Source organism: Lagenorhynchus albirostris, chromosome 6, assembly GCF_949774975.1.
Source record: "Lagenorhynchus albirostris chromosome 6, mLagAlb1.1, whole genome shotgun sequence".
Lineage (NCBI taxonomy): Eukaryota > Metazoa > Chordata > Mammalia > Artiodactyla > Delphinidae > Lagenorhynchus > Lagenorhynchus albirostris.
In genome coordinates, this window is record NC_083100.1 from 76,142,558 (window position 1) to 76,170,015 (window position 27,458).

General features: G+C 35.3%; 1 protein-coding gene across 3 annotated transcripts in view; it reads right to left on the bottom strand.

The window, feature by feature from the left end:
- Positions 1-6,108: 6,108 nt before the first annotated feature.
- GALNT13 (polypeptide N-acetylgalactosaminyltransferase 13) overlaps positions 6,109-27,458 on the bottom strand; it is an 829,184-nt gene continuing 807,834 nt past the window's right edge. For all 3 annotated transcript variants that reach the window (XM_060151498.1, XM_060151496.1, XM_060151497.1), the window contains 2 exons: positions 26,253-26,387; positions 6,109-6,479 (listed from right to left, as the gene is read on the bottom strand). In XM_060151498.1, the coding sequence (XP_060007481.1) occupies positions 6,339-6,479; positions 26,253-26,387 (276 nt within the window). In that variant the 3' untranslated portion in view covers positions 6,109-6,338. The remainder of the gene's footprint in view (positions 6,480-26,252; positions 26,388-27,458) is intronic.

The following is a 27,458-nucleotide window of genomic DNA, read 5'->3' on the forward strand; positions in this document are numbered from 1 at the left end:
CTGACAAGACTTGTCTTCCAGGATCCCAGCACACGAATCAAGGAATTGGGTATGATGCACAGTATTCTGAAAAATAATTTTCATCATATAATAGCAAACGTTAACTTTTCTATTTGAAGTCATTTTTATAAACAGAAAAAGAAAAAAATCAAACAATTTTAAATAAATGATAAATTTAAAATATGCACATTTTAATGTTTCTGTTTTATATATATTTGGTATCAATTGTACTGGGACCACAATATTTTTTTACTGCCAAGAGATATCAATAGGCACTTATTATTTATTTAAATAATCTACAAAATGGAACATAAGCATAAAATATTGAAATTATTTGTCTGTTTGAAATGCTGACAAAATTTTTTAAAAAGACAACATAAAGGAAGACTAAATTGGTATATTTTAATTCTACAAAAATGTATAAATATTGAAATTTATAGCAGAGGAACAATTATTTAGTAATGCTTACAACATTTAAAGTGTGTAATTCTTGATGCATAGTCTACTTTTATAAATGTTAACTGTGTGCCAAGCATGAATCTAAAACAGTTTCGAAATTGTTTCTCCTTAGCTGTGGCTATACTGACCAAAAAAGCAAAAGCTCCAAAAAAAAAAATCATAAAATCGTCATGTCCTTTTTTTCCCCACTTGTGCTATTTTTAGCTAAAAGTACAACTGAAACCAGGCAGCAGCTTACATTCATTTTATCCCAAATTAAAAGCATGATGAAAATTTCATTTTTTAACCATTATAGATATAGCCTTAATCATCTAATTTCCCGTCCTCATTTGTGCTCATTAAAAACAGAATATTAAGTGATTTGTTCTCCCTAGCTAAAAACAAAAGCAGAATGATAACTTTTTATAATGATGATATAAATATCATAGAAGTGGTCTTTATCTTAAAAGATAGTAAACAGAAAAGCTGCCCTGCATCACTAGTATTTCAGAAGGATTTTTTTAAACAAATACAATTAAAATTGCCTTTAGAATTTATTGAACAATATAAAACAAAAGTTGGACACAAATTTATACAAACTATTTAAAACACATTGCTGGTGTTCATTCAGTACCTTAAATTCATACAATACCTTATACCTAATAGCAGTTTGACCATGGTGTAAGTCACACCAGATGTGTTTATGTGCTGTACAGAAGAGTGGCTGATTTATTGATTCCATATTTTGATATATTGAGGAAAAATGGGAAAAAATGGTAGTGGCTGAATCCTGAAACACAAACTGTCTTAAGACTTAACCAGATTTTTGCTGCCTAACTGATTGGAAATTTATTCAAGATTTGTAGATATCAACTGTGCATAAAGACAGATTGTAGATGATGACACATCCGTTAAGATCTTGAATTTCCTAAATTCTTCATATTTATTAAATCAGCATGCATTATAACTTGAGAATGCATACAAGTTTTGCCTCTTCTGAAACTAGTTTTAGCATCTGTAAATAAGATGCCAATAAAATGGTTGTGATCAGATAAGATCATCATTTCACAAGTGGTGAAAACAATGTAGGGGGGTAGCCAAAATTTTAAGTTTTACGGAACCAATTTGTACTATATTCTTAACCTCCCACCAAAAAATTAAAAAGGTAAAATCTTTCCTATTGTTTTATTGTTGTATTCTTTTCTCTCTTTACTTTTTTTCCCCTTTTTATTATTAGGCTGTTTCTAAGTACCATGGCAAAATTGAAATTGTGGGTTGTGTTTATGACAGTCTACAGAGCTCCACTGGGGCGCTTATAAGTCTCTGCCTATTACCCTGCAGTCTTTGAAGCTGCATAACCTAGAAACCTACCCAATAGTCACAGTAATAGATGGTCTAATTCTGTGCAAGCTGTAGGCCAATCTTACTTTTACTTTGAACATAATTATAAGGAAAATAGAAGTGAGGGGGGAGGATGCTCTGTTAGTTACTGCGGAAGAGGCTATTGCCCAGTAATACTAGAATGTTATGTACTCATGCTGTTTCCTGTTAATCTCTTTATTTTTTGCTGCAGGTCTTTATTTGTTGTCTATAGCAGTATTTTATAGAACTAATCTTATTTAAGCACGAAAGATAGTGAGAATTTATATATCTCTGAATAATCAATGTACTTACCATAAAATGTTTAACAAAGACATTTTTCTCATTATTGTGCCTTTTTTTTGGAGTGCTTTTTAATTGAAGACAATATTAGGTTATATTAACAATGATGAGTCCTGGCAACACGAATTACAGCTATATGATCTTTGGGCAAGCCACATTACACATCTGGGTCTCAGGCTTATTATCTATTAATAGGTAAACAAAGACTAGGTCATCTGTAAAGTCCTTTCAAAGATTCTGCAATTGTGTTTTTTTCATAGACTTGCTCATAGAAAATAAATTTAGTAATTGCTCCTGTGAAACCATGAAAATACATATGATTCTTAAGAGAATGGTATGTCTCCCCTCTAGAAATAAAAGTCTGTGCCTTCAAATGGCCACCAAACTCAACCAAAAAATAAAAATAAAAATTATTTTATCTTAATAGAGCAACTTATATAATACAGCAGCATGTTTATAAAATGTCTTGTTTCACTTCCATAAGGCAGGATATTTTATCATACAGAATAAAACATAGTCCATACATGAATGTGAAGAATATTAGTAAGAAAATTATATTTGGAGACAGTTATGCAAATCCTGTCTAAATATATTACTAGACTTTACTTTAAAATATAAAATAATGTGCCCAAAATATGATATAGTAGCACTTAGCAAATTAACACACGTTTTTCAGTTCATTAATTCAATAAATGTTTAAAGAATATTTACCATGTGCCAAGAACTCTACCGGGAATATCACAGTGAATAAAACTAACAAAGTGCAGGTTTTTAGGAGGCTTACATTCTAGGGTATGAGATGGGGATGTTGGGGGGTGAGGAAGTAGAATGATAGACAAAATATAAAGAAGCAAATTTGTAGTTTGTCAGAGTGTACAAGGAATAGAGAGGGCAGGAGGGAGAAGGGTTTGCCTTACTGATGAGGTATTTGAACAGAGACCTAAAGAAAATGAGTGAGAGTTCTGTTGGGCAAGAGAACAAAACATTAAGACAGAAATTTGCTTGGCAGTCACAGTAGAATAAGGGGCAGTCAGAAATGTGTGTGTATGTGTGTGTGTGTGTGTGTGTTTGTAGAGGGATATCATTCATGAAGGACCTTGAGGACCACTGTAAGAAGTTTGGTTGGAGAAACATGAAGTCACAGGGTTGTGAGCAGAGAAGTGAAACAATCAAATTTATGTTTATCAGAATGACTTTGGCTGTTGTATTGAAAAAAGACAATTAGGGGCAAGGATTGGGAAATTAGGAAACCAAATTATATGCATATTTCAATTTAAAAGGTTACAGGTAGTGACACAGTGGATGTGTGCCAAGTCGTTGATTCATGGTTATATTTCAGATACTGAATCAAGGGAATTTGCTGATGAATTAAAGTTGAGAGAGAAAGAGAGGAGTCAAAAGTGACTCTAGGGTTTTGATCTGAGCATCTGGAAGCCTGGAGTTGACATTAACTTCAATGGGGAAGACCTCAGATGAGGAAGATTCAAGTCATTTGAAATATTTATTAGTCTGGCTCCATAGACAAGGAGTGTATTAGATGAATGCATTGTGAATCCACTCATGATTTTAATTTTCTGTATTGAATACAGTATTTTTTTTTTTTTTTTTTTTTTGCGGGAAGCGGGCCTCTCACTGTTGTGGCCTCTCCCGTTGTGGAGCACAGGCTCCGGACACACAGACTCAGTGGCCATGGCTCACAGGCCTAGCCGCTCCACGGCATGTGGGATCTTCCCGGACCGGGGCACGAACCCGTGTCCCCTGCATCGGCAGGCAGACTCTCAACCACTGTGCCACCAGGGAAGCCCTGAATACAGCATTTTTGAAAAGAAAATTTAATTAGTCATTAGTTTTGGGTGGTTTGTAATATTTAGTATTATTTTTTTTGTTTGTTGGACACTAACAGCATTTGCTGAAACCATATGAGGATTCTCTGAAAATTCTTCTCTGGCATTCAAGCTCAGGCAGTTTTCATATTTCCTGTATTTTTGCTATGACCATAATGAACTTTCAGATACTTAAAATGCTTCCAAAATGTGTCAAATTCAGTTTCAGTGGAGTAGCTATATTTTTAAAAACTTGTCATTGACTCTTCACTAGATAACATATGCATTTTGATTGACAAATCCATAATAAGTGAAACAGATTGTATAAGAGAGTTCTTGAGTGTTTAAGCTTTTTAAATTTAAGGAAGAATGCCTTGCAGGGACATTTTGTCATATTTTAGTCAGGACAAGAGGAAAAGAGGGAAGAAGAGAGTTAAAATGGAAACTGTGATTGTCAAGTCAGACCTCAGTTGACTTGTGAGGCCACTGTCAATTTAAGGCAGTGGTTTACTAGCTCTTAGGAGTCACAGCTTCCTCAGAAATTTGCCGTAAGCAATGGATTCTCTCGTCAGAAAAAAATGCCCCGACATTAAAATTTTGTTTGTAATTTTAAATTTAAATAAATTTAAAACATATCAGCACAAATTTCATGGATAGATTTTTCTTCTTCCTTTTCATGTCTTCTGCTCAAGTACTTTGAATGCAAAGGGTTTTAAAGATGGAAAAAAATTCGGGTATCCTCAGAGACTTTGAGGTGAGGGATGTCTACACTTTAAGGAGTAAACCTGAAATGCTCCATGTAGTGTAATTCTTCCTTAGAGTTATACCAGTTTAAAGCCATAAAAGGAAGGAATGCTAGCTGAGAAAATCGTACAGGATATTACTAGCTTTTACAAAGTGAGCTCCGTGTGTGTGTGTGTGTGTGTGTGTCTGTGTGTGAGTGAGAGTGAGGAGAGAGAGAGAGAGAGAGATTGCCTGTAGCCAACCTGATCAAACTGATTAATATTTTCTATTAGAGCTTTTAAAGAAAGGATGAGAGCCAACGATATGACATTCTCTACTCTAAGAGGTCATGTCTTCCATTCCCCCCCCACCCCCTCCCTAAAATTTCTCTTAGCTGCTGAGTGCATTTACAATGAATAAAATACATATGTAGAGGAAGTTTATGGGCATTTTAAATGGTGTCACAATTTTTCTTTTTTTTTTCATGTTTTCTACTTACGTATTTTGAATACAAAGTGTTTTAAGATGGAAAAAGAACATGTGAAGGTAGCCTAATTATGACTGTGTTCCTTGAGTCATAATTTATGGCAAATGATATCTAGCATTTCAGTTAAAATAAAAGTTTAATGGATATATATTGAGTTCATTCCCCCAGTGATGAAAACTTTAGATATTCTGGCATAGCAATGAAATTCTGATAGTAATGCATTATTTTATTTAAATATAAAAATAAAGTAGTCACAGTGACTTAACTAAAATCCTAAATGCCAAAGAATTAAAAATTAGGGCTAATACTCTACCTTTCACCTACAATTCTGTGTAGCCTAAGTGACAAGTCCCAGTCTCTAGAGTGAAGAGAAAAACAACTGTATAGTTTATGAGACAAAGTGGTTAAAAATTGAGTTTCCCACATCAATTCTAGGACCAAGCTGATTGTTACACTCAGCCTGTGTTAGAAGTGATTGCAACCCAAACAGAATATCTTTTTAAAATGTTTCAATTGTTGTTTTTTAGCTTCATTTTGCTCCCCTCAATGACTAGCTAGTTTCTTCTGATTTCATGTACTTTAAATTGAATTTTCAAATTCTCCTCCACTTTTTTGTTTAAATGTGATGTTTTTATAAGAACTCTATTAGATGTCAATATCCAATTTAAGTTTTTTCCTGGTACAAAATTTGGAACTGATTTTTGAGCAACAAATTCATTGCTTAGAAGTAATTCAATGTAATGGCCTTGCTGTTGACATAGAAATTCAACATGTTTCCATGAAGGTCCAGTAGAAACAGAGTTTATAAAACAATTTATAACATTTCATAATGAAGTTATTTTATAAGGCATTTACATTGTCCCTTTTTCCACATTATAAGAAAAAAATAAAAATAGCCCCCCCCAAACTAATCCTGTGACATGATGGCAATAATTTTTTTTTAAAAGGAAACACAATTCGTTTTTCAAGTTCTGATGTTTAATAACAGTTTGCTGTTATTTATTCTGTCTATGTGCTTTTTAATCAGATACAAATTTTAGTAGGGAAATAAGCAAACATTCCTAAAAGTGAATTATAAACAACTGTGTTTTAGAATACTAAAAGGATTTTAAAACTTTCAATTCAACAAAGTTAATATTTTTTCCTAATTGAAATAATGGAAAAGCATAAGTGTAGACACTTTCATGGCTTAGGGGAAATGGTCTTCATGCCCCCAGAGTCATGTTCCTTAGCAGCCATTGTTGAGATCTGCTTCCACTACAGTCCTGCATGGTAGGCACCATTTTATCTTCTTCAGAAGGTTCATCTAGACATTGATTACTGTTAACATGTCTCAAGGTGAGTCTCTGTAAAAGATAACCAATAATCAGTGCAACATATTTTATCTTAAACTTCACTAGCACATCAGATTAAATCTGCTCTTTAAAAAGTCCTTTTTTTTTTTGGTATAAACATTGCGATATGTTTGTAAGAGGAACTGTGCACAGGTGGCTCTGAATTAATTATTATACAACTTTCACTGTTATGGTTTTATCATTGTCTAATGCACCTTTGTTTGCAGATGGTTAAAGAAATTGGCTGACATTTATCATGCGTTGCCAAGAATTCAGGCTCCTTTGCAAAAAGCCCATTTGTGAGTTTAGAGTTCAGTTGAGGAGTGCAAATATTAACAAGCTTTTACAGAATCTTAGTTTTCTTGGGCATGTGTTACTTAGTAACCATTTGGCAAATATGAAAAGAGATGTCACAGCTGTGACCCAGATGAACAAAACTGCTGGAGATGTTCCCTTTTCAAAATACTATACAAGCCATAGTATCTGTGACTGTGAGACATTCATTGTAGAAGAGTAATTACCATAGCAACAAAGATCTATCTTACTTGATGGTGTGCTCACCATATTTAGTTTGCATTTTTAAGGATCTTAAAAAATACCAGCATCAAATAAAAACAGATGTGATGGACATATTTTTAAAATATTATACCTACATATATTTTCATAACAACAGTATTAATAAGCATCCTCTCAGTACCCAAATGCTGAAATGTAATTCCAATAATTGCACCAGGTTAACCAGTCTTCTCTTTTGAGTTCACATTTACATTTTGAAGTCATATTTTTGGACTTTTCAGATATATATTTTAAGTCCACATGGTTTTATATACTAACTTATGCACTAATTGTATACATTATCATATACAGTTCTGCTTAGTTTCATGGGCAATGCCTAGAACCATACTACACGAAAAACTCCCCAGCCAGAAGAGACGTGTTTGAACATGGGAGGTGATTTGGAGATATATCTTGAAAAAAGTATCCATATATTATACTCTTGTTGCAAATTACCAAAATTAAAGGTAGACAAGTACTTTTTTTGGGGGGGGGGTGGGCTCTTGATATTATATTGAAAGTCAGAAGATAAAAAATGCAGGGGGCATGCAAAAAAATGGTGGTGAAACACTGCCTAGACACTTATAATTTGTTTTGGATTAGGACTACAAACACCCCGAACTGTGCTGTCCTGAGAAAAGATAGAATGGAAAATAGGCTTGTGGTAAAGGATGCTTAATAGACAACAAACAGGAAATTAAAAGAGCAAGACTATTAGATGTGAAGAAGATTTGAAGATTTAGGCCTTTGTTGTTGCTCTTTTCAATACATGGAATCAAGCCATTTATACTGAAAAATGGACAAAAGAAGAAATGGCCAAAGATAGGCAAGAAGATAGTTGATTTATGCTAATGATGCCAGAAATTATTTTGTTCATTTATGAACCAAAAGCCAACTTGGAAAAAGATACAAAAGAAAACAAGCATTTTTTTCTAGAAAGTTCTAGTTAAAAAATCAAAGTGTTCATTTTTGTTACGTACCTGAGGTCCTCTGTGTATATATGTCCTTTTCCAAAAAAGCCACTTACCCTTGTTTGCTTCTATTAGATCCTTTTAAAAAACACGTATATGACTTTAAGGATTAGATTGAATATGTGTTGTCAATTACATATGTGATAGTTTCTAAAATATTAGTAAGTATTCTTTCTAAATAATGCATAAATATTTTCTTAGAAGGAATTCATTAGTAGTCAAAAGCCACTGCTGTTAAGATAACCAACCAAGGAAAATACTCTCCTTTTCAGTGTAGTGGAGTAGAAAGATCAGACATTTTAGGGTTAGATAGCCCTAAGTGTGAATTTCTGCTTCCCAAGTTACTAGCCATGAAAATTTGGGCAAGCTACCAAATCATTCTGAGGACATACTTTGTCAGATGCTTAATTATACTTACTAATATGTAAAAATGCTCTTTCCCTTACTGCTTAAAAAATTTGACCTTTAGTCAGCTGTGATCACTTGCAACCTAAGGGTAAAATTGTTAACTTTGTTTATAGGCATCAATGACTTACAGTAAAAATGACCTCTGATTGATTAACTGCATCTGCATCTGATAAACTGCATTATAATACCAGATAGGAAGGCAAATAGTGGGCCTCTTAAAGTGCAAAAGACTTGTAATTTTGTGAGACTAAATAGTTAAATTTGAGATGACCACTTGGTGGGCATTGCATCTACCAGGTATGGTTTCTTGGAAAACAAACTAAGATAATATATGCAAATTGCCTTGTGCAAAAGGTCCGGACTTTTTCAGCTTTCCAATGTATGTTTGGAATGCCCTGTCTCAAATGGAAGTCTAATCTAAACAACATCCCTCTTCCCCCTCCTCTCCATACTTCCATTCTCAGCCTTGTCACAAGTATCCCAAGCTCAATTGTGTCCTCTACTAACAACCTTTAACTGATTCATTTGAACCAGAATAACTCCCTAACTTCCCATGTGTTCTCATAGCAAGGTATTGGACAATATAATAGCTTTTATTTACAGGACAATAATCCCCTTAAGATCAAGAACTAGGACAGGTACTTATTGGACTTGAACTGAATAATAATTCATTTTACTGTCTACTGCGAAGATACTCACAAATCATACAAGTCAGAAAAGTACAATTTTTAAAAGCTTTTATTATTATAATTATGTCATTTAACCAGCCACAAAGAAATGCTCAGAAATAATTTACTTCATAGAGTTATTGAAAATTACATCTTAGTCTTCAATAATGCATTTGCTTTAAGTTTCAGGTTAAAATAGTAAATTTTAGAAAGGATATGTTGTATCTGCACACAAAATATCTGAATAAAAATTAACAATTTAATAATTTCAGTGTTCCAAAAACAATTTTTGGGCTATGTTAGTTTTTTTTTATTGGTTTTTTCAGCTCTGTTACAAAATCTATTGTCATATAGACATGGCTATAGTTAGAGCTAATATGTCATAATATATTCCATCAGTTATACTTATGCATATGTATATTTGAAATAAAGAAAATACCTATTAATAATAGTACACAAATACCTATTAATAAATAATAGACAAACCTATTAATAATAGACAAACACCACTTAATATATACCTATTATACCTATTAATACCTATTAATAGGAAAATACCTATTAATAATAGACAAACACCACTTAATATATGCAGCCTCCAAATTAATGAGCAGTTAAGAAGTAAAAGACAGAAAAATAACTCCACGGAGAAATAGCATATAAAGATTTTTTAAAACCACATTTTAAAGAAATAAGTTTAGATTTCAGTACCAAAACATAAGAAAAACACTAAAATAAATTTAATAAAGTCTGCAACACAAACCTCCAAAATTATTTGAGAAAGTAATCAGTAGAATTCTTAAAAATATTTCTAAAAATTTCCTTTCTTGTATAGTTTCTTAGATGCCATTTTTGCAAAGGGTTATCATTACATATTTCCACAGTGGGCTGTTGGGAGCCATCAGCTACTTTGCTTACTGAGAGACAGGACTGGGTGAGTATGTGAAGAAGAGTGTGGGTCTGTTTGACAAAGAAAATAATGAGTAATGACAAAATCTAGTACAAAGGCAGTAATAAATCAATCATTCTCAGCAACATACAATTTCTACTGGATAAGCACTGAAAGCACATGTCACAATAATTGCATCCATGGAGCTGTGAGCCACATCCCTTTAGCTGACTTCCATGTCAACTGTATTCAGTAGGAGTAACTGAAGATAAGACTGAGAATACAGAGAAGAGCCTGAGATCAAATGATGAAACATTTGGGGCAAAAGTTTATTTTGGATAGAAAAGGTTATATTCTTAGTGTTCATTCCAGCAATAAAATGCTCTTAGCATTAAATGAGTTATTTTGTGAGTGCATATTCAAAACCGTTGATTAGTCCAGTGAGTTTTCGATTATGGTCTTTGGCTCCCTCATTCCTTTGCCCTAAACTTGAGTGGATGCCAGGGAAGAATCTAGGGGATAATTTAGCTTTAGGGCTTGGCTTTACTTTGTACAATATGGTACTCAAGTTATTTCCACTGTGTTTTCACAGGGCTAACCTGGTGGCATTAAAAGTGTTCCACATATGCATTGGTGCATTCATCTAAATGTCAATTAGAAAGTTAATGAAGGGAGGAAAAAGAAAATGATTAACTCCATTTGGGCTCTTAATTTGACATAATTCTCCTAATTAATTTGTAATTAATTTATTTGTCTGTTTCTTGTTTTCCATCTATTTCCCCCGCAGGAACATAAGCTCCAGGAGTGCCAGGGACCATGACTATCTACATCATGAAGTCCAGTGCCTGCTCACATGAGGTACTCTATAAGTTTGTTGATTGAAATATTTAGTGGAAGACCAATGCAGAAAATAAATTCTGATAAAATTAAACTACATCTCTTGGGCAGCTTACTGGATACAAATCATTGGATTTTTCCATTTCAAGGACTTACATTCTACAGTCAAATGGTAGATAAATGATTTACAAAGATAGGAAAGAACATTATCATATATAATAAATTTTATTTGTGAAATGATACTGTTCACCATATAGTTGATTTGTTAAGGAGACTAGTTTGGGGGGCTTTTTATGAAATCAGGCTTGCCTTTCCTATCTATACTGTTTTAAATTTCTGGGTTTGATAATCCTCTACCCTTAGTGATTTTTGCAATGAACATTTTTTTGGTAAATGTCATGTTAACAACAAAGACCACAGTGTTAGTGAGTATGAATTTCATGTGTTATTAAAAAGAAAAATGAATTATAAAGTTTTCCTTGGTTTAAAACAAAAACTTGATTTTACTTATACTCAGGAAATGTACTTCCAGAATATGAATACAATATAAACTTTTCCATAAAAAATGTATTTGTTGAAAAAAATATATATTTGTAATATTTTCCCCCAAAATGTTTATCACATGAATGACAATGAAACAAACTCAAAGAAATTTCACTCTAGATACTTCTGAAAAACCATAAACCAGAAGAAATTAGAAATCTGAAACAACCCCTTTGAGATAAAAAATTATTTTTCATTTTTAAAAACCCACAAAAACATTTAGTGCTTTCATTTGTTTGGGAAAAAAAAAGTATAGTTTTTTTTTTTTCCCTGAGTATTCTGTTTAGAAGAGATACCAATTGTTAATATTTTATTGGTTTTCTAGTAATTTTAATCCCTTATGCAAATTTATGTAATTGAGCTCATCTAGTTAAATAGACTTCACTTTATATGTGGGCATCATTCTTATAATTAAATATTTTAAAAACCTAAAAAATAATTTCTACAAAGGAGACTTGCCAAAAATCATTTAACTTTTCCATTGGGGTTGGGGGATAGCCAGTTTGGAGCTACTATAAATAATGCTGTGATAAACATCTCTGAACATCTCTCTCCACATCTATAATCATTTTTTTAATGATTCTTAGACGTGAAATCACAAGATCAAAAGGTATGAACATTTTAATACATATTAGTAAATTTAAAAAAAATCTGTAATAATTATTTTGCAATAATAGCAACAGCAGTTTTCTTGTGATTACTCTATTCCAGAATACTGTATTTGTGTCAGTTTCACTGCATCTGCATCAGTATTGTGTGTTGCCACTATAAACATTTCTTGACATATGGACAGGATAAATAAAGAAATGGATAAAAGAACACATATGAAATGACTTTTTTTTTTACAGTTATTTAATGGCTTTTTAGTTATTTAAATACCTTTTTTTTCATTTTCATTGGTTAATTTATATATCTCCTATGCTGTGTTCAAGACCTTGGATATTTTTATATTGGATATTGGATTTTTTTATATTGCATATTCATATATATATATAAATGTAAATAAATATATTGTATATTTATATTTTTTCTTTTAAATGCTCTTTTTTTAAGCATACCAGCCCTTTGTCATATTTGTTACAAATGCCTCTCGCAACTGTAGGAAACTGTCATATTAACTCAGTTTTGAAGGCAATGTGACATACAGGCTGACATGCAGCATACTGCCAAATATCATTTCCTATAGCATTTTTAAAAATATTGACTAGAAAACAGGATAATATGAACCCTATGCTGGTATTGGTTTCTCTTTATAACATAGCATTACTTAATTGTTCTCTATTGAAATATAAAGCATTAGTATTTCCTGGGATTTTACAAAATTTCAATCATACTGTTTTAAGACGCATAAGAAAAAGTTAATGCTTCCTGCCTTTAAACATATTTTTGCTATCTGAAACAAGATGTGTCATGGAGTATCTCTAAATCTACCCTTTATTTATTTATTTTTTTTGCAGTACGTGGGCCTCTCACTGTTGTGGCCTCTCCCATTGCAGAGCACAGGCTCCGGACTCGCAGGCTCAGCGGCCATGGCTCCCAGCCACTCCACGGCATGTGGGATCTTCCTAGACCGGGGACTAACCCGGGTCCCCTGCATCGGCAGGCGGACTCTCAACCACTGCGCCACCAGGGAAGCCCTAAATCTACCCTTTTAAAGATACAATTACTACTGAAAGCCAACTGGAATTAGGCTAGGGAAACAATTTTGGTGACAAAATAAGCATCATAAAATTATAAAATTAGGTCATACCTTTGGGTAAAAAAGCACGAAGTAAAAAAATTGATATTTTAATGAACAGATAGAAGTGACTGTATGGTTGATTGAAGAACCAGTCATACAGGTCTCAGTTTAAAAGATGCCATATGAAAAGTTTAAAATGAAACTTGGTCAATTTTATTACATATAATCATAAAGAAAGAATGAATTTGGACTGTTATAGGTATGTAATTTAATAGCAAAAACAGGATTTCCCCTATTGATCAAGTACAGAATAACAATTATTTAAATATTAATATAATACAGTTCTTATTTAAAATTTTAAGTATGATCTTCTGACAAGGTGATCTGTGCACTTGTTAGAATAGGATATGAGTATTAAAAAATAAGTGTACAGGTGTAGGTATTTAACAAACAAGAACTAAAAGCGTAATACTAAACTACTGAAATTCCTATTTACTAATTGTTTCTACATAAGAAATCACAGCTCTGGGTCAGTGGGACTATGGAAATATAATACTTGTCTGATATACACAGCCTTCAAAAGGTAAATCAAGCCACTATTTTTGTTAGGAATCCTACTCAGGGAAATGGCTGGGTTGGCAATTATAGATGACTTACCTTGAAATTATATTCCCATTTACCTGCTTTCTGATAAAGTGAAATAAAAGAGGAGGTATTAAGTAAAATCTAAATACAAGCTTCTGTGATTTCAGTAAATATAAATCCCATATATTTTACCTACTGAAAAAAAATTCCTGATATTGTGTCTCTGAGAAACATTTGACACAGATGGATATCAAATTCATAACAAGCATTTTCTCAGTCAACTTGCTCAGTCACATGAAAAACAAGACTTATTTTTAACATCATATTTTGCTTCCTTTTTTTCTTTGTTGCATAGTGTTTGTTGAGCATAAGTGTTCTGTTCTAAAATTAGATTCTCACACTGTATGTAGCCGCCTGAATGTTCAAAAAGAAATGTGATTATGTGCACTTATTGCAGGAAAATACGGATTTCAAATGGATTGGAACCCAATTGCAATGAAATAGAATAATATAAGACAACTTGAATACAAGAGAATGGATGGATGGCAGACCTTTATAACAGTAATCTTTAAAATACTTCAGTGAGATGAAATATAGGTTGTTTTTCCTTTTGTTTTAACTTTGTGGCAATGGGCTTTCACAGCACCAAAGTGTTCAAGGAATTTTTTCAAGAGATTCTAGACCAGGTGGGGATTTTCCAGTTTTGCTAATGATGCTCAGGTTGCCCCCAAAATGAACATATTTGGCCAGGTATAAAGTGATACTGAATTAAATGCATGGTTGTATTGTTTAAGAAATAGTTAGGAAAGTGGGAAACTCCATATTTCAAATCAGAATTGGCCAAAGACATGTATTTATTACCAACAAGCTCTTAGTTTCATTCAAATGAAAGGTGAAACAATTAGATATTAATTAATTATATTATGAATACATGTGGCTAAAATTCGTAAGCAATCAGACCATACTGACAAAGTAGTTTTATGACTGCCTGTTTATCTAAATAGACAAAATTTATTGCAGTACATCTTTGCAGTTATTAAGGAAAGGAGAAATTCTGTGTGAATACAATTTGGTACCACAAATAATTGATAATATTTAACCATTTATTTCATTTGTAATACTGTACATTTAACTTATCAAATTGAGATAGGCTGGGACCTGGGACCCTTTGCTGCAGTGCTGCAGTGCTTGCACCTGGACAAACATCTGAGCTACAAATTACAAAGAAACTATATAGGACTAAAAAAACTGTGCATGCACAGGTGGTGCAAATTATGGACAAAAAGATACAAAAAAAGACCAAAAAAAACCCCAACTGCCACTTCTTAAGAGCGGGGAGCAAAAGCAGGGTACTGTGCATGCCCCCTGTGCACACGTGCATGCCCCCTGTGCACACCACCACCAAAGGGGTGGGAAAAACACCTAAGCCACCCCTCTGGCCCAACCCCTGAACACACCCCTACCCTCACCCCATGTAAGGAACAAGCTCGCACCCCCCACCCCCCACCTTGGGGGAGCGAGCAAGGGAACCTTTTCACTCCTGTGGCCTTTCCAAGGTGGGGAGTGGCACGAGCTGGTGTGTGCAGGGGGCATGGGCAGTACCCTGTCTTTGCTCCCGGCTCTTCAGAAGTGGCAGTTGGGTTTTTTGGTCTTTTTGTATTTTTTTGTCCATAATTTGCCCCAGCTGCGCATGCACACAGTTATTTTTAGTCCCTTTTAGTTTCTTTGTAATTTGTAGCTTGAGGAGACATTTGTCCAGGTGCAAGCATTGCAGCACTGCAGCAAAGGGTCCCAGGTCCCGCCTGTCTAAAGATCATCAATCATCATTTGAAAGCATCCAATTATATTTAGTTTTTCAATGACCTCAGGAAGCAAGGTAGTGTAGTGGAAAGATTGCTGGAGTTATTGCCAGAAACCTGGGCTGTGCAGATGTAGACAAGGAATTTAAACACACTAATCACTACTTGATTGATGTGAAAAATACAAATAATAATACCGTACAGAACTGTTGTAAGAATTGCACAAGAAAACAGATAGAATTAAAGACATTCAGTAAACTTTATTTCCTTCTCTTTTCTCCCCCCACTCATTTAAGAAGTAAACAAACCAAAGCAGCTGGATAGATTCCATGTTTTGAGGCTTTATGATACCATTAGGGGAACCACTGACTGAAACTGCACCCTGGCCAGGCCCCATAGTAACTACTTGCATGAGTTATCTTAACAGCAGGAGGTCCTGGTAAGGAACATGGAACTAACAAGCCACCACCAACCGGAAGAATTCAGGAAAGGTCAAATGGAGACAGGAGACGCCAGTCCATATGTCCTTCCAGAATCCTTCTCGCTGGAATCCATCTTGGCTGAGTGATGCGCATACCACCAGGAAGAACCCTGAGTCAGAATGTTTGGCCGGAGACAACCAGAAACTAATCCCATCACTGTAAAATCTGAGACTGTGCGCCACCTGGCAGAGCAGTCCTCCTGGATTCCCTTACCCTCCTGCTCTCCACCCAGGTGCCCCTTCTCGATAAAGTCTCTTGCTTTGTCAGCACATGTGGCTCCTCGGACAATTCATTTCTGAGTGTTAGACGAGAATCCACTCTTGGGCCCTGGAAGGGGTCCCCCTTCCTGCAACAAATGGCGATTTTGGTGGGACCTCTTCTTTGCTATGACTGACATCCTGACCACTCAGGGTACGCGGGGACCAGCTCACCTGCCTAGGGACCAGACCCAGTGGCCGCAACCGGGACCCTTTTTTCTGTGGTCTCCTGACGTGGATGACTGGCCAGAGTGCCCCAACTGGGTAAGGAACAAGAGATTGTATTGACCTCTTTCCCCTTCCCTCTCTTTCCTCTTTTCAACCCCTCCTGTCCTACCCTTTTTTCTTCTGTCCTGATCCTGTACGTAGGAGTCTGCTTGAAGGGCCTCAGCCTGAACTGAGGGTCGGAGCCTGATCACCTCTGGTGGGCAGAGAACTCGAATTCTGGTTCTGGTCTGGTCTCTTGTTTCTGGTAGGGTTGAGTTCCCATCCTCCCTTCCTAGAAGCCCAGGGAAAGGTCCCATGACACCTGGGTGTCTGCAGGTGGCAGGAGACATCCATAAGGCCACCCCTTTTGTCCCCCTTCCTTCCCCTCTTCCTTCAACCTGGCCTCCTTTCCTTCCTTTGAGATTTTTGAAGACCTGAGATATTTCCATTTACTCTGTTAGTACTCGGATCTGAAGTTCTGTGTCTCTATAGGAGGTTTTCTGAGAGACTGCAATCTTGTGCTTAAGCAAGTGTGTGATTAGGATGGCCAGGCCTGTGTGTGTTTAATACTTTGTGTTCTGTGTTGTGATTTGTGATGGCCATTCTGCCTTGTGAAATGGGAATATGTGTGGCCACCATATTGTTTAGACTCCAGAGAAAGTTGGTTTAGGTAAAACTCTTGAAAACTGGTTTTTTTTGCATATACAGTTAGTCAAAGCAAGCTTGATCAAACGTCTTTTCAGAATTTTGACCCTAAGGGAACAAGTCCTACTAGGAGAACATGATTTTTCTCTCCCTGTGCCTTGAGACCAGGGCTCTCAGGAACCCTTATCTAGACCATCTCTAACTCCTACAACTGAGAGGAAAATGGGAAGAAGCCTTTAAAAATTTTACTTATTCCAACTGTTATTTATAAAGTAGTGAATTTTATATTGTGATACCTGATTTATGACTAAGTTTAGAAAATGAAGCTAAATCTTTCATTGTGTCTGTCTGGATATTTGTATGTCTCGGTATGTGTCTTTGTCTTTGGATAATATTGCTGAGGTTAATTTGTAAATGAGCTCTGTTCAACTGACTTAAAGAAAAGTAAATGAATTTCAGGTTCACGTGAACTGGGAAATATTCAGTATTAAATTAATATCTGGTATTAATGTATAAGTTTGTCAATCTAATTGATATAGACATGTCTTTAGAGTTATCAACATTAAGTGTAATACTTTTATTGCACCTAGGTTTAATATAAGCTAAATAAAATCTTGTTATATCTGTTATAAAATTGTCAGCAAAAAACAAAACAAAATTCAATGTAAAGAAACTTTTAAGGAAAGAAAATATAAATGAGATAAGAGCTTTTAGATAAACTCTATTAAGAATAATTATGCTTTAGGAATGTCTGTCTAAAATAGTCTCTCCAGATTCTGGTAACTTGAAATTCTAGAGTTGTGCTAAATTAAGTGATGGAAGGTCATTGAATAGCTAGGTCATTCCCAAATAAGATACTGAAACATTAATTACTGAACATTGGCTTCCTTTTGCAGAGAAACAAAAGGTATTTAGGACTGTTAATAAATATGTTTGGTGCCACACTGAGATATTTTCTATAAGAAAGCACATTTTTCAAGAAATTATTTGGGTTTATGTTTACCAATCTACAGAGTGCTGATATAAAGGACAGTCCATGGTTGCTTAAAGTAGGGTGTGTGTTTTCAGTAAAAAAGGTATGAGGCATGGAATTGCATTTTATTAAGGGAAAAGGAAGTAGGTCTGACTTACAGGTGGCTGTTTCTGAATGGAAAAATAAAGTGATGGATACAGAAAGTGATAAAAAGTTTTGTGGAAAGTGGGCCCCAAGAAAAGAATTTTGTGCATGGTCAGGACTGACTGAGTTTAAAATAAATTTGATTGAGTAAATGAATTTTAAAAGTAAGCTGGTACAAAACTTGAATTTGCCTTTTCTCTCTGTTAAGAGGACAAGTTTTCTTAAAATGCTGAACTGCCTTTGATAACAGATTTTAAGTTTCTTTACCTTTTGAGTGATCTGTTCTGTATTTGCCTTTGAAATCCTTTATTGTTACTTTGGCTAAGTGAATAACTATTGTTTCACAGTGACCTATGATATTATCTGTTTTAAACCCTTTTGAATTTTTTTGACAAAAGTTCCTAAATCAAATTCTAATGAAGTCCTTTTGACCTCTAGCTAACTTTGGAATGCTTCAAAGGGCCCCTGAAACATCCCAAAGAGAGAAGTAAACTAATTAGGTTCATTTGGTATGTTAAATTACATGGGAACTTAATCTTCTTAGGTTATATTGTGTGGTACATGTTACTGATATAGATATAGAGATTATATGGAATTCCTAAAAATCTGATATGTCCTGGTAAAATATTATCAGTCATAATTCTAGTTATTATCTGAAAGTGTGTCACAGCAGTAACCAAGTTACTTTGTCAGTTGTATTGTAAACAGATTTAAACGTACCTCCTGAAGTCTTGTCATTATAGACAGATATGTTTTCATTCTGATGCCTTTGCAAAAATGCTTCCTCTTCAAGAAGATTTATAGAAAGGACTTTTGGATAAATACAAGTTTCTGACTTTCAGACCATAATGCTGAACTGGGTAAGAAATTGAAGAATTCTAATGGGAAACCTGATGGCTTCGTAAAGCTGTTAACAAAAAGGATTAGTTACACAGGACTGAGTGAACTGGTGAATATGGTTGTAATTTTCATGGTTTCTATCTGAAAAATTACTGGTTTAAATCTGTGTTTTCCAGGTGTAAGGAAAACCTTCTCCTTACACTAATTATGACTTACAGTAATTTGGTAAATTATACCTTTGTAAGCAGAATTGAAACATTTATCTTTTCTCTCTATCTGCTCCTTCAAGAGTGAAAGCCCTTAGGTTCCCAGCAGCTTTATCAGATAAATTAGGAAGGCTCCCTCAATAACAGGTACAGAAATCTCAAGGTATTTTGGGGACCTTGAAAAGGAAGGCATTCACCTAGATCTGTTAGGCAAAATCTGTGACAAGCCCTAGAGGACCCTGAGAGGACTTTTAAAAGTTCAGTCTGAGACTCCTTATAAAAGTTTCAGCAAGCAGAAAACCCATATGGTCAATTACAATTATATAAATCATCAGGCCAAGTTTATTGAGACCAAACTTATTTTGCAAACAGACTAGTCTTAATTTGGTTATATTTGGTAAAAACGAGGGTAATTTTAGAGAGAAAAAGATTATGTTTCAGTGAATATTAAATTCCAGTTTTGTTAATGGCAGTCTGTTATTTACTAAGACTCACCTCCCAGATAGTTCCTTGCTGTTATGTTATATTAATGTAAAGTTTAATTGAAGGACACTCTAAGTTTGTTTCTGAAGCTTATCTCAGTAATCTATCTTTGGATGAAGATCAGATGCCCCACAACTAGCAACCAGGGGATTATGCATGCTGGAAAAGGCATAATTGAAAGGACTGTCTCCAACATGGACGGAAGGGCCCTTATCAGGTACTCTTAACTAGCTCATGCACAGTGAAACTGAAGGGAATTGACTCTTGGATTAATTTCCACTTACAAAGGGCCCCTGCACCGGACTGGTCTATAGAGAGGACTGCTGACCTCAAACTCACCTTAGAACAATGCTCAAACATAGGAGAAACTACATTCCTCCCAGGATGAGAAAAAGACAATATCAGAAATAGCCCAAGATCCTGGACCTGACTTGTATGATCATTTATAATGTTTTCTTGATTCTTGGACCTTTGCATATGAATCAGTTGCCTTTCTATCATAGGCACGATCCTATGCTAGTTTGAAAAATCAGTCCAGTTGTTGGGCTTGTGGCCAGTTAACCTGTGTCTAGTACTTCTGGGTTACCTTGGTGGATTTCTCCACTCCAGGGCTCTAATTGGTTAGCTGTGAGGAAATTTACTTTCAAAAAAAAATTATAGTTATGTTCAGGTTACTATTGATATTACTAGATGGAATCCCCTCACCTGGTCAGTTAATAATGCCTGCTCTGACCCTGGCCATAAATACGAGTTTTCTTCTATTACTCAAGCTCAATCAGAGCAACAAGCAAAGTTTCAGCCAAGGAATAAAATCTCCCACAATTATGGGGCAGATTTAAGTAGATAACACCAGGCTATGGTAATTTAAGGTAAAAAGCTCCTCTCTGTTGGGAACAAATAAATCATACTAAGGATAATCAGTCTAGTAACACTAGGAAACTGCACTGGGTGCCTTATGGACAATGCCAATATATAATTTCCCTTAAAGATAGGGATTGGTACAGAACAGACTAAGTCAGATGACCTGCGATATACTGGGCTTCACCTAATGGAAGTTCTTGACTTATATTCCTACTTATGACCTCACTAATCTGCCAGCTATATTGTTTTTTATATTGCCTGTTTTACAACATTTTTGTTTCTTGTATTACCAAATGTGTGACTGAGCCTCTGATAAAATGATGATATGTAGTTCCATATGAGATCAATGATTATAATAGCGCAACTCAAGATATGGGATGAAGCAACAAGAGGGAATATTTTTCTGGACTGTAAGAGGCTAGTAAGACAGGTGGCCCAGAGATTTTTGGCTAGTGTTAATAAGACCTAGTCCAGTAATAGCACACTGAGTGGCCTATCAGCGAAATCTTCACCAGACCTGGGAGTGAGCATTCCCAGCACAGTGGGACGAAATGGTCATGAAATGCCCCCCCAAACCATGGTCGAATTTACCAAATTTATGACCATGAAGGGGCCCTGCTGACTGGAAACTGGCACTTGCCATCTGCTTCTGCAAGGATTAAGTCAATGGCCACTGTGGCCACTGACCTTCAACACCCCCTGAAAGGAATTCAGGGTGGAGATCAGGAATGAGGCACTCTGTGCTCTGAGAAAAACTGACAGAACAGGCCTTTAGATAGTTAAATACTTTCAGGAGATTTTATGAGCCCAAATTCTTATATCTTCCCATATCTAGAGAAATACTAACATCATTAACGGTGACGTCTGCTTTATTAAGGATAGTATTACAATTAAAAGTCAAAATGGAGTAGCTGTGGTTCAGATATCCAATGAAATAACTAGGTGACACTATGGGTGTGATTTCAGACAAGTCCTTGTATTGCTAAGAACTTGAGTTTTCTGAGCTGTGTCAGAATTGGATGCTACCAGCCATCCTCAAAACAATGTCTGCTGGCAGCTGGTAGCTGCAACCTTACTTTTTAAAGGTCTCCTCTTGTAACTATTACATTTTAGACAATGGAATTGTTTTAGATCATACATTAACAAAAAGAGACATGTGTGGTGACCAGTAGCACCTGTTATCTATGTGTTAACACCACATTAAAAGTTAAAACCTACTTAGATAAAACTAGACAACTGGCTACATGGCTACAAGTCTCTCCAAAGTGCCTGGTCCAGACTGGGTTTCAGGCTTATTCTCCTGAAAAGAAATGAGATTTATTTTGCCTATTAAAATTCCAGTTGTCACTCTTCCAACTACTTCTAATTTGGTCTGTTACACTAAAATGGCAGATCCAGGGACTGAGATTTGAATCATACAAGACTCAGATCCAGGACTTGGAACTCAGAAATATTTCCAATTCAGTGTCTGTTTTCCAAATTGAGGCAGGACTAGGCCCCATTTTAGCAGGAAGTGGCCAGAGCTGTCATCACCCCGTTTCCTGAATTAAAACTGATAGGACTCTGTGGGGCTCTGGAATACAAATCCTTTCTGTGTCCCCTGTTTCTTGTTTATAGGATATAGACTTCATTCAGCCTCCCAGACCTTCCCTGAGCTCCAAAGGGCAGATTCAAACAGTTGTTAATCAGGGAAGGGAGGGGATGCAAAAACAGGGGAGGAGCCGTCAAATGGTGGTACAGCCTTGGGGCAGGGTCCTGGTTCCTCCTAAGGAGTATGCATAAGAACATCTTTGAGTTTTTCTGCAGGAACTAAGGGCCCCACCCAGGTAGAGAGGATGGTAATTTCAGGCTGAGCACAAGGTTCCTGGAACCACCACCCTGTTACCTCACCACCAACCAATCAGAAGGAAGTCACACACCCTGCAGCTCTCACCCCAGATTTTGCCTTCCTTTTCTGGGCCTGGTGATGACCATCCTGTTAGACCTCCTGTTTGGCCCCTGTCTGTTTCATCTCCAACAGGCTCCAAGAGTTTCAGGCTAAATTGTTACCATGAGGGTGAATGCTGGTTTTGGGCACAGAATACCTTGATTTAGATCAGGTGGAGAGAGACTTCTACTCTACTAGGCAGGACTATGCCTATTCTCAGCAGGAAGTAGTTACAGAAGAAAGAGACCTCTACCCCAATTCCCAAGAAGTATCTTGAGTATGAAGTCTCTCCGGGGGAGTTATTAGGGGAACCACTGACTGAAACCACCCACCCTGGCCAGGCCCAATAGTAACCACTTGTGTGAGTTATCTTAACAATAGGAGGTCCTGGTAAGGAACATAGAACTAACAAGCTACCACCAACCGGAAGAATTCAGGAAAGGTCAAAAGGAGACAGGAGACACCAGTCCATATGTCCTCCCAGAATCCTTCTTGCTGTAATCCATCTTGGCTGAGCAATGCACTTACCACCAGGAAGGACCCTGAGTCAGAATGATTGGCCAGAGACAACCCAGAAACTAATCCTATCACCGTAAAACCCGAGACTGTGAGCCACATGGCAGAGCAGTCCTCCTGGGTTCCCTTACCCTCCTGCTCTCCACCCAGGTGCCCCTTCTCAGTAAAGTCTCTTGCTTTGTCAGCATGTGTGTCTCCTCAGACAATTCATTTCCAAGTGTTAGATGAGAGCCCACTCTCGGGCCCTGGAAGGGGTCCCTCTTTCTGTACCAATACTGTTTCAATTTTTCTCTGGATATTTGAAGTTCTCCCATTTATGACTTGCTTTTTTAAGATTGAAAGGACTGTGTGAGATAAGGTGTGGAATGTTTCAGTTGTTCACACTGTGAGATTCACAATTGTATTGATAACTAGCTTTCTTTGTTACTTCATTAGGACCTAAATCCTGCCTCAGCCATGGGTGGTGTAATCTTTGTACTTTAGCCTCCTCCTAATAAAGGCTAAAAGGAGAGAATTGAAAGGTAAATTTCAGCTCTGTAATTCTGTGAACTCCTTATTCTGCTTTGAAAGTGCGCCACCTCAGAGGTTTCTCAAAGAAGAATTAATTTGCCCTTGATAGCCGTAGATAAAGAATTAAAAAAACAGCAAGTGCTATTTCTACTTTCCACTGGTTGTAATATGAAACTAGAGCTGCTTGGCAATTACTCCCCTTTCTCATCTCAGCACCTCTCACCCTTATGCTCCATTTCCCTCCTCTCTCTCCTGGAAGCCTTGTCATTTTCTAAAACATATTTATGCTTTTTCCTAACTTTGCAATATTTTTCAGTAGTGCATATAAAAAGACTAAGAAAGATAAGCAGATGTTTGGCCACTGTCTAGACTTGTCCTTCCTAAACTCTTACCATGTACATAAATGACCTGGGGATTTTGCTAAAATACAGACTCTGACTTAGTGTGTCTAGGGTGGTCTCTCAGATTCCTGATTTCCAACAAGTTCCCAGGTGATGGCACTAGTCCTAGAATTACACTTTGGGTAGCAGTTGTTGAGACTATTTTGTAGACTTAAAGTGATCATAAACCTAAAACTTAAAGAAAAGGTAATTATAAAAAATAGATATTGTATTTCACTTTCATTAAAAAAATCATGTCTTTCTGCTGACCTCTTCACAAATAAAATCAGTGTTTTCTTTCAAAGTTGAAATTTCCAGGAAGGCAGTACATTATTTCTATAATCTATTCTCGTGTGTCTTCGCTACATTATGATTCTACATTTTTTAATTTGGCAAAAAAATCTACATTATGATTTAAAATTTAGACAAGTTGAACATCACAATTCTGAAAACCTAAACATATAGGAGAGTAAATTAAACTTATATAATTATTAAGATGATTGGATTATTTATTTAAAAATAAACATTTCTCAACATTTATGACATAAGCTTTATCGTATGTGTTTTAGAAATAATGTTTACATGCCACAGAACATAACAGTGCTCTAAAATACTGCAACAGAATAACTACTAGTTATCCAAAATAGTAAATTTACAAAAAACTATATCTTAGCTGAAGCTAGCTATTTTTTTCCACTTTTCTTTCAAAATCCCCTAATATTCAGTAATCTTGCTACTGGCTGATAAAAATATAAACAAATATACAGAATTACCAAAAATAGTTATTTCAAATATGCAGGAATTTGAATTATGACTATAGAAGCTGTTGTCACTTAAAAATTATAGAAAAGTTTAAAGATTAGATGTGGTATTCTGAAATTCTGCTTCATCTTATAAAAAATATGTATACTCATTTCCCTTTCCTTTTAATATATACTAGATTTCTTTGTTTTTTTTAGCACAAGCCCAGTAAAGTCCTTGTTTCCTAGTGAAAACTAAAGAGCAACAACAGCAACAACAACAAAAGTTTTTATTTTAAAACTTGCATTGTTTCTCCTTTATTTGTACATTTATCTGTACTTTTCCTCATTGAAGAGGTAGGGAGCTCAGGGTCCAGGATTACCCACACATATTATTGGAGGAAACAGCATCCATCCCCAGGCTTAACCTAAAGGATGGTGATGGATGATAACAGTTGAAGAGAAAACTTGGTGGTTAGACAGAGAAGATGAACAACGTATTAGGAAGGCAAGAGTCTGAATAGAACACACTGGTGCAATATAGGAAGGGTTCAGGGTGTTTGTCTTTAATAATGTCCCAGAAGAAAAATATTTGTTGTCTAAGGAGCTTGGTAATCTTGTATAAATTTTAGGGCCCAATTTTAACCCTACATAACTAGTTTCAGATCACATTAGAATTCAGTGTTTTCTTGATATTCCACTTAAGAAACTATATCTTGCAAATTAAATTGACATTCAAAAAGTGTTTAAAAAGATCTTGTTAAACTATCAGTAATACCAACAACTCTGAAGGTTGGTTTTTAAAATGTTACTCTTGCAGAGTATTATAGGCTTGCATCTGAAATTCTTTTATCTCTATTGTATTATTTATCTTGTAAGAACAAAGTTTACTTATCTTTGAATAAGTCACCGATCATTTAATGATGTGGAAAATGTGGGAAAGATGACCAATTCATTTTGCTAAGCAAAGAGAACTGAAAGAAATGCAGCTGTTTCAATGCACCTTCCTTATGCAGAGGAAAATATTTCTTTTTTTATTAGCTCCATCTGATGGTCGATCTGGTTTTTACACACTGCCTGGCTATAAATTCCCAACAGTAATTTCATTGTTTTCTATCCCTCTCTTCTATCAGAAAAATGTGCTATATTGTGAAGATACTCCTTAGCTGATTATGTATCTAATTAATTCATTGAATTCTGCAAAGTATTTACTAATGTAAAGAACAGTAATTCATGCTAATTCTTGTGGCTATTTTCTTTTTCCTTTAAGTTGAGAAGCATAAATATCACAGATTACAACCATGTAAAATGTAAAATTTGAAAATATGAGAATATTAGTGATATTGTCCTGTATGCACATTTTCGTACAGGACACACACACCTCTCAGATAGGCATGGTCTGCCCATTACCTAATTTATGTTGAGCATGTACATGGTGATAACAGAGTTTAAGCACATAAAAATGACTTTATTTTCCTTATGTATATTTTATACTAATGGACTAGTTTGGCAAAAACCTATTTATATGATATACCATCCTAATGTTTTCAGCTATGAGCATGCATGCTTGAAAATACAATTCTTTCAATGCAGAGAAAAAATAGCTTAGGATTTAAATGTATTTGAAATACATAACTGAGTCTAAGCATTAAATAAATAAATTAAGAAAATACTATACCTCAGCATCATACTCCCATAACTGATTTCCTCTCATGTGGTGGCATTTTAACATGATTACAGGTCCGTTGAGTCTAGACACGTCCAAGCACAAGTCATCGGTTCTGATTTCTTTGTCAGCAGTATAAGAAAATACCTGAAAATATAAGAGTCAGCCAATAAAATAATATATTCTTTAAAAAAAAAGTTGCAGTATAGCAGATTTATCTGTGGAAGCTTTCATATCAGATAAACTTGTGTTTTCAAATGATCTCTGCTGTGTGATCTTGAGAAAGCTAGTTCATCTCTCTGCGTCCTTTTCTTCAACTACAAAATATGTACAGTGTCATGTGCTTTTTGTGAAGACTCAGTTTAACAAACTAAATTATTATTATTTTTGTAATTCTAACTTTTTTTTCCTTTTTTAAATTGAAGTAACAGTTGATTTACAATGTTTAGTTTCAGATGTAGAGCAAAGTGATGTGTATGTATTCTTTTTCAGATTCTTTCCCCTTATAGGTTATTCCAAAATATTGAGTATTATTCCCTGGGCTATACAGTAGGTCTGTGTTGGTTATCTGTTTCATACATAGTAGTGTGTATATGTTAATCCCAAACTCCTGATTTACACCTTTGCATCCCTACCCCTTTCCCCTTTGGTAACTACAAGTTTGTTTTCTATGTCTGTGAGTCTGTTACTGTTTTGTAAGTAAGTTCTTTTGTATCATTTTTTAGATTCCACATATAAGCAATATCATATGATATTTGTCTTTCTTTGACTTATTTCACTTAGTATGTTAATCTCTAGGTCCATCCATGTTGCTGCAAAGGCATTATTTCATTCTTTTTATGGCTGAATAAAATTCCACTGTATTTATATACCACATCTTCTTTATTCCTCTGTCAATGGACATTTAGGATGCTTCCATACCTTGGCTATTGTAAATAGTGCTGCAGTGAAGATTAGGGTGAATGTATCTTTTCGAGTTATAGTTTTCTCTGGATATATGCCTAGGAGTGGGATTGCGGGTCATATGGAAGTTCTATTTTTAGCTTTTTAAGGAACTTCATACTGTTTTCCATAGTGGCTATACCAATTTACATTCTCACCAACAGTGTAGGATGGTTCCTTATTCTCCACACACTCTCTAGCATTTATTGTTTGTAGAGTTTTTGGTGATGGTCATTCTGACTGGCGTGAGGTGATACCTCATTGTAGTTTTGATTT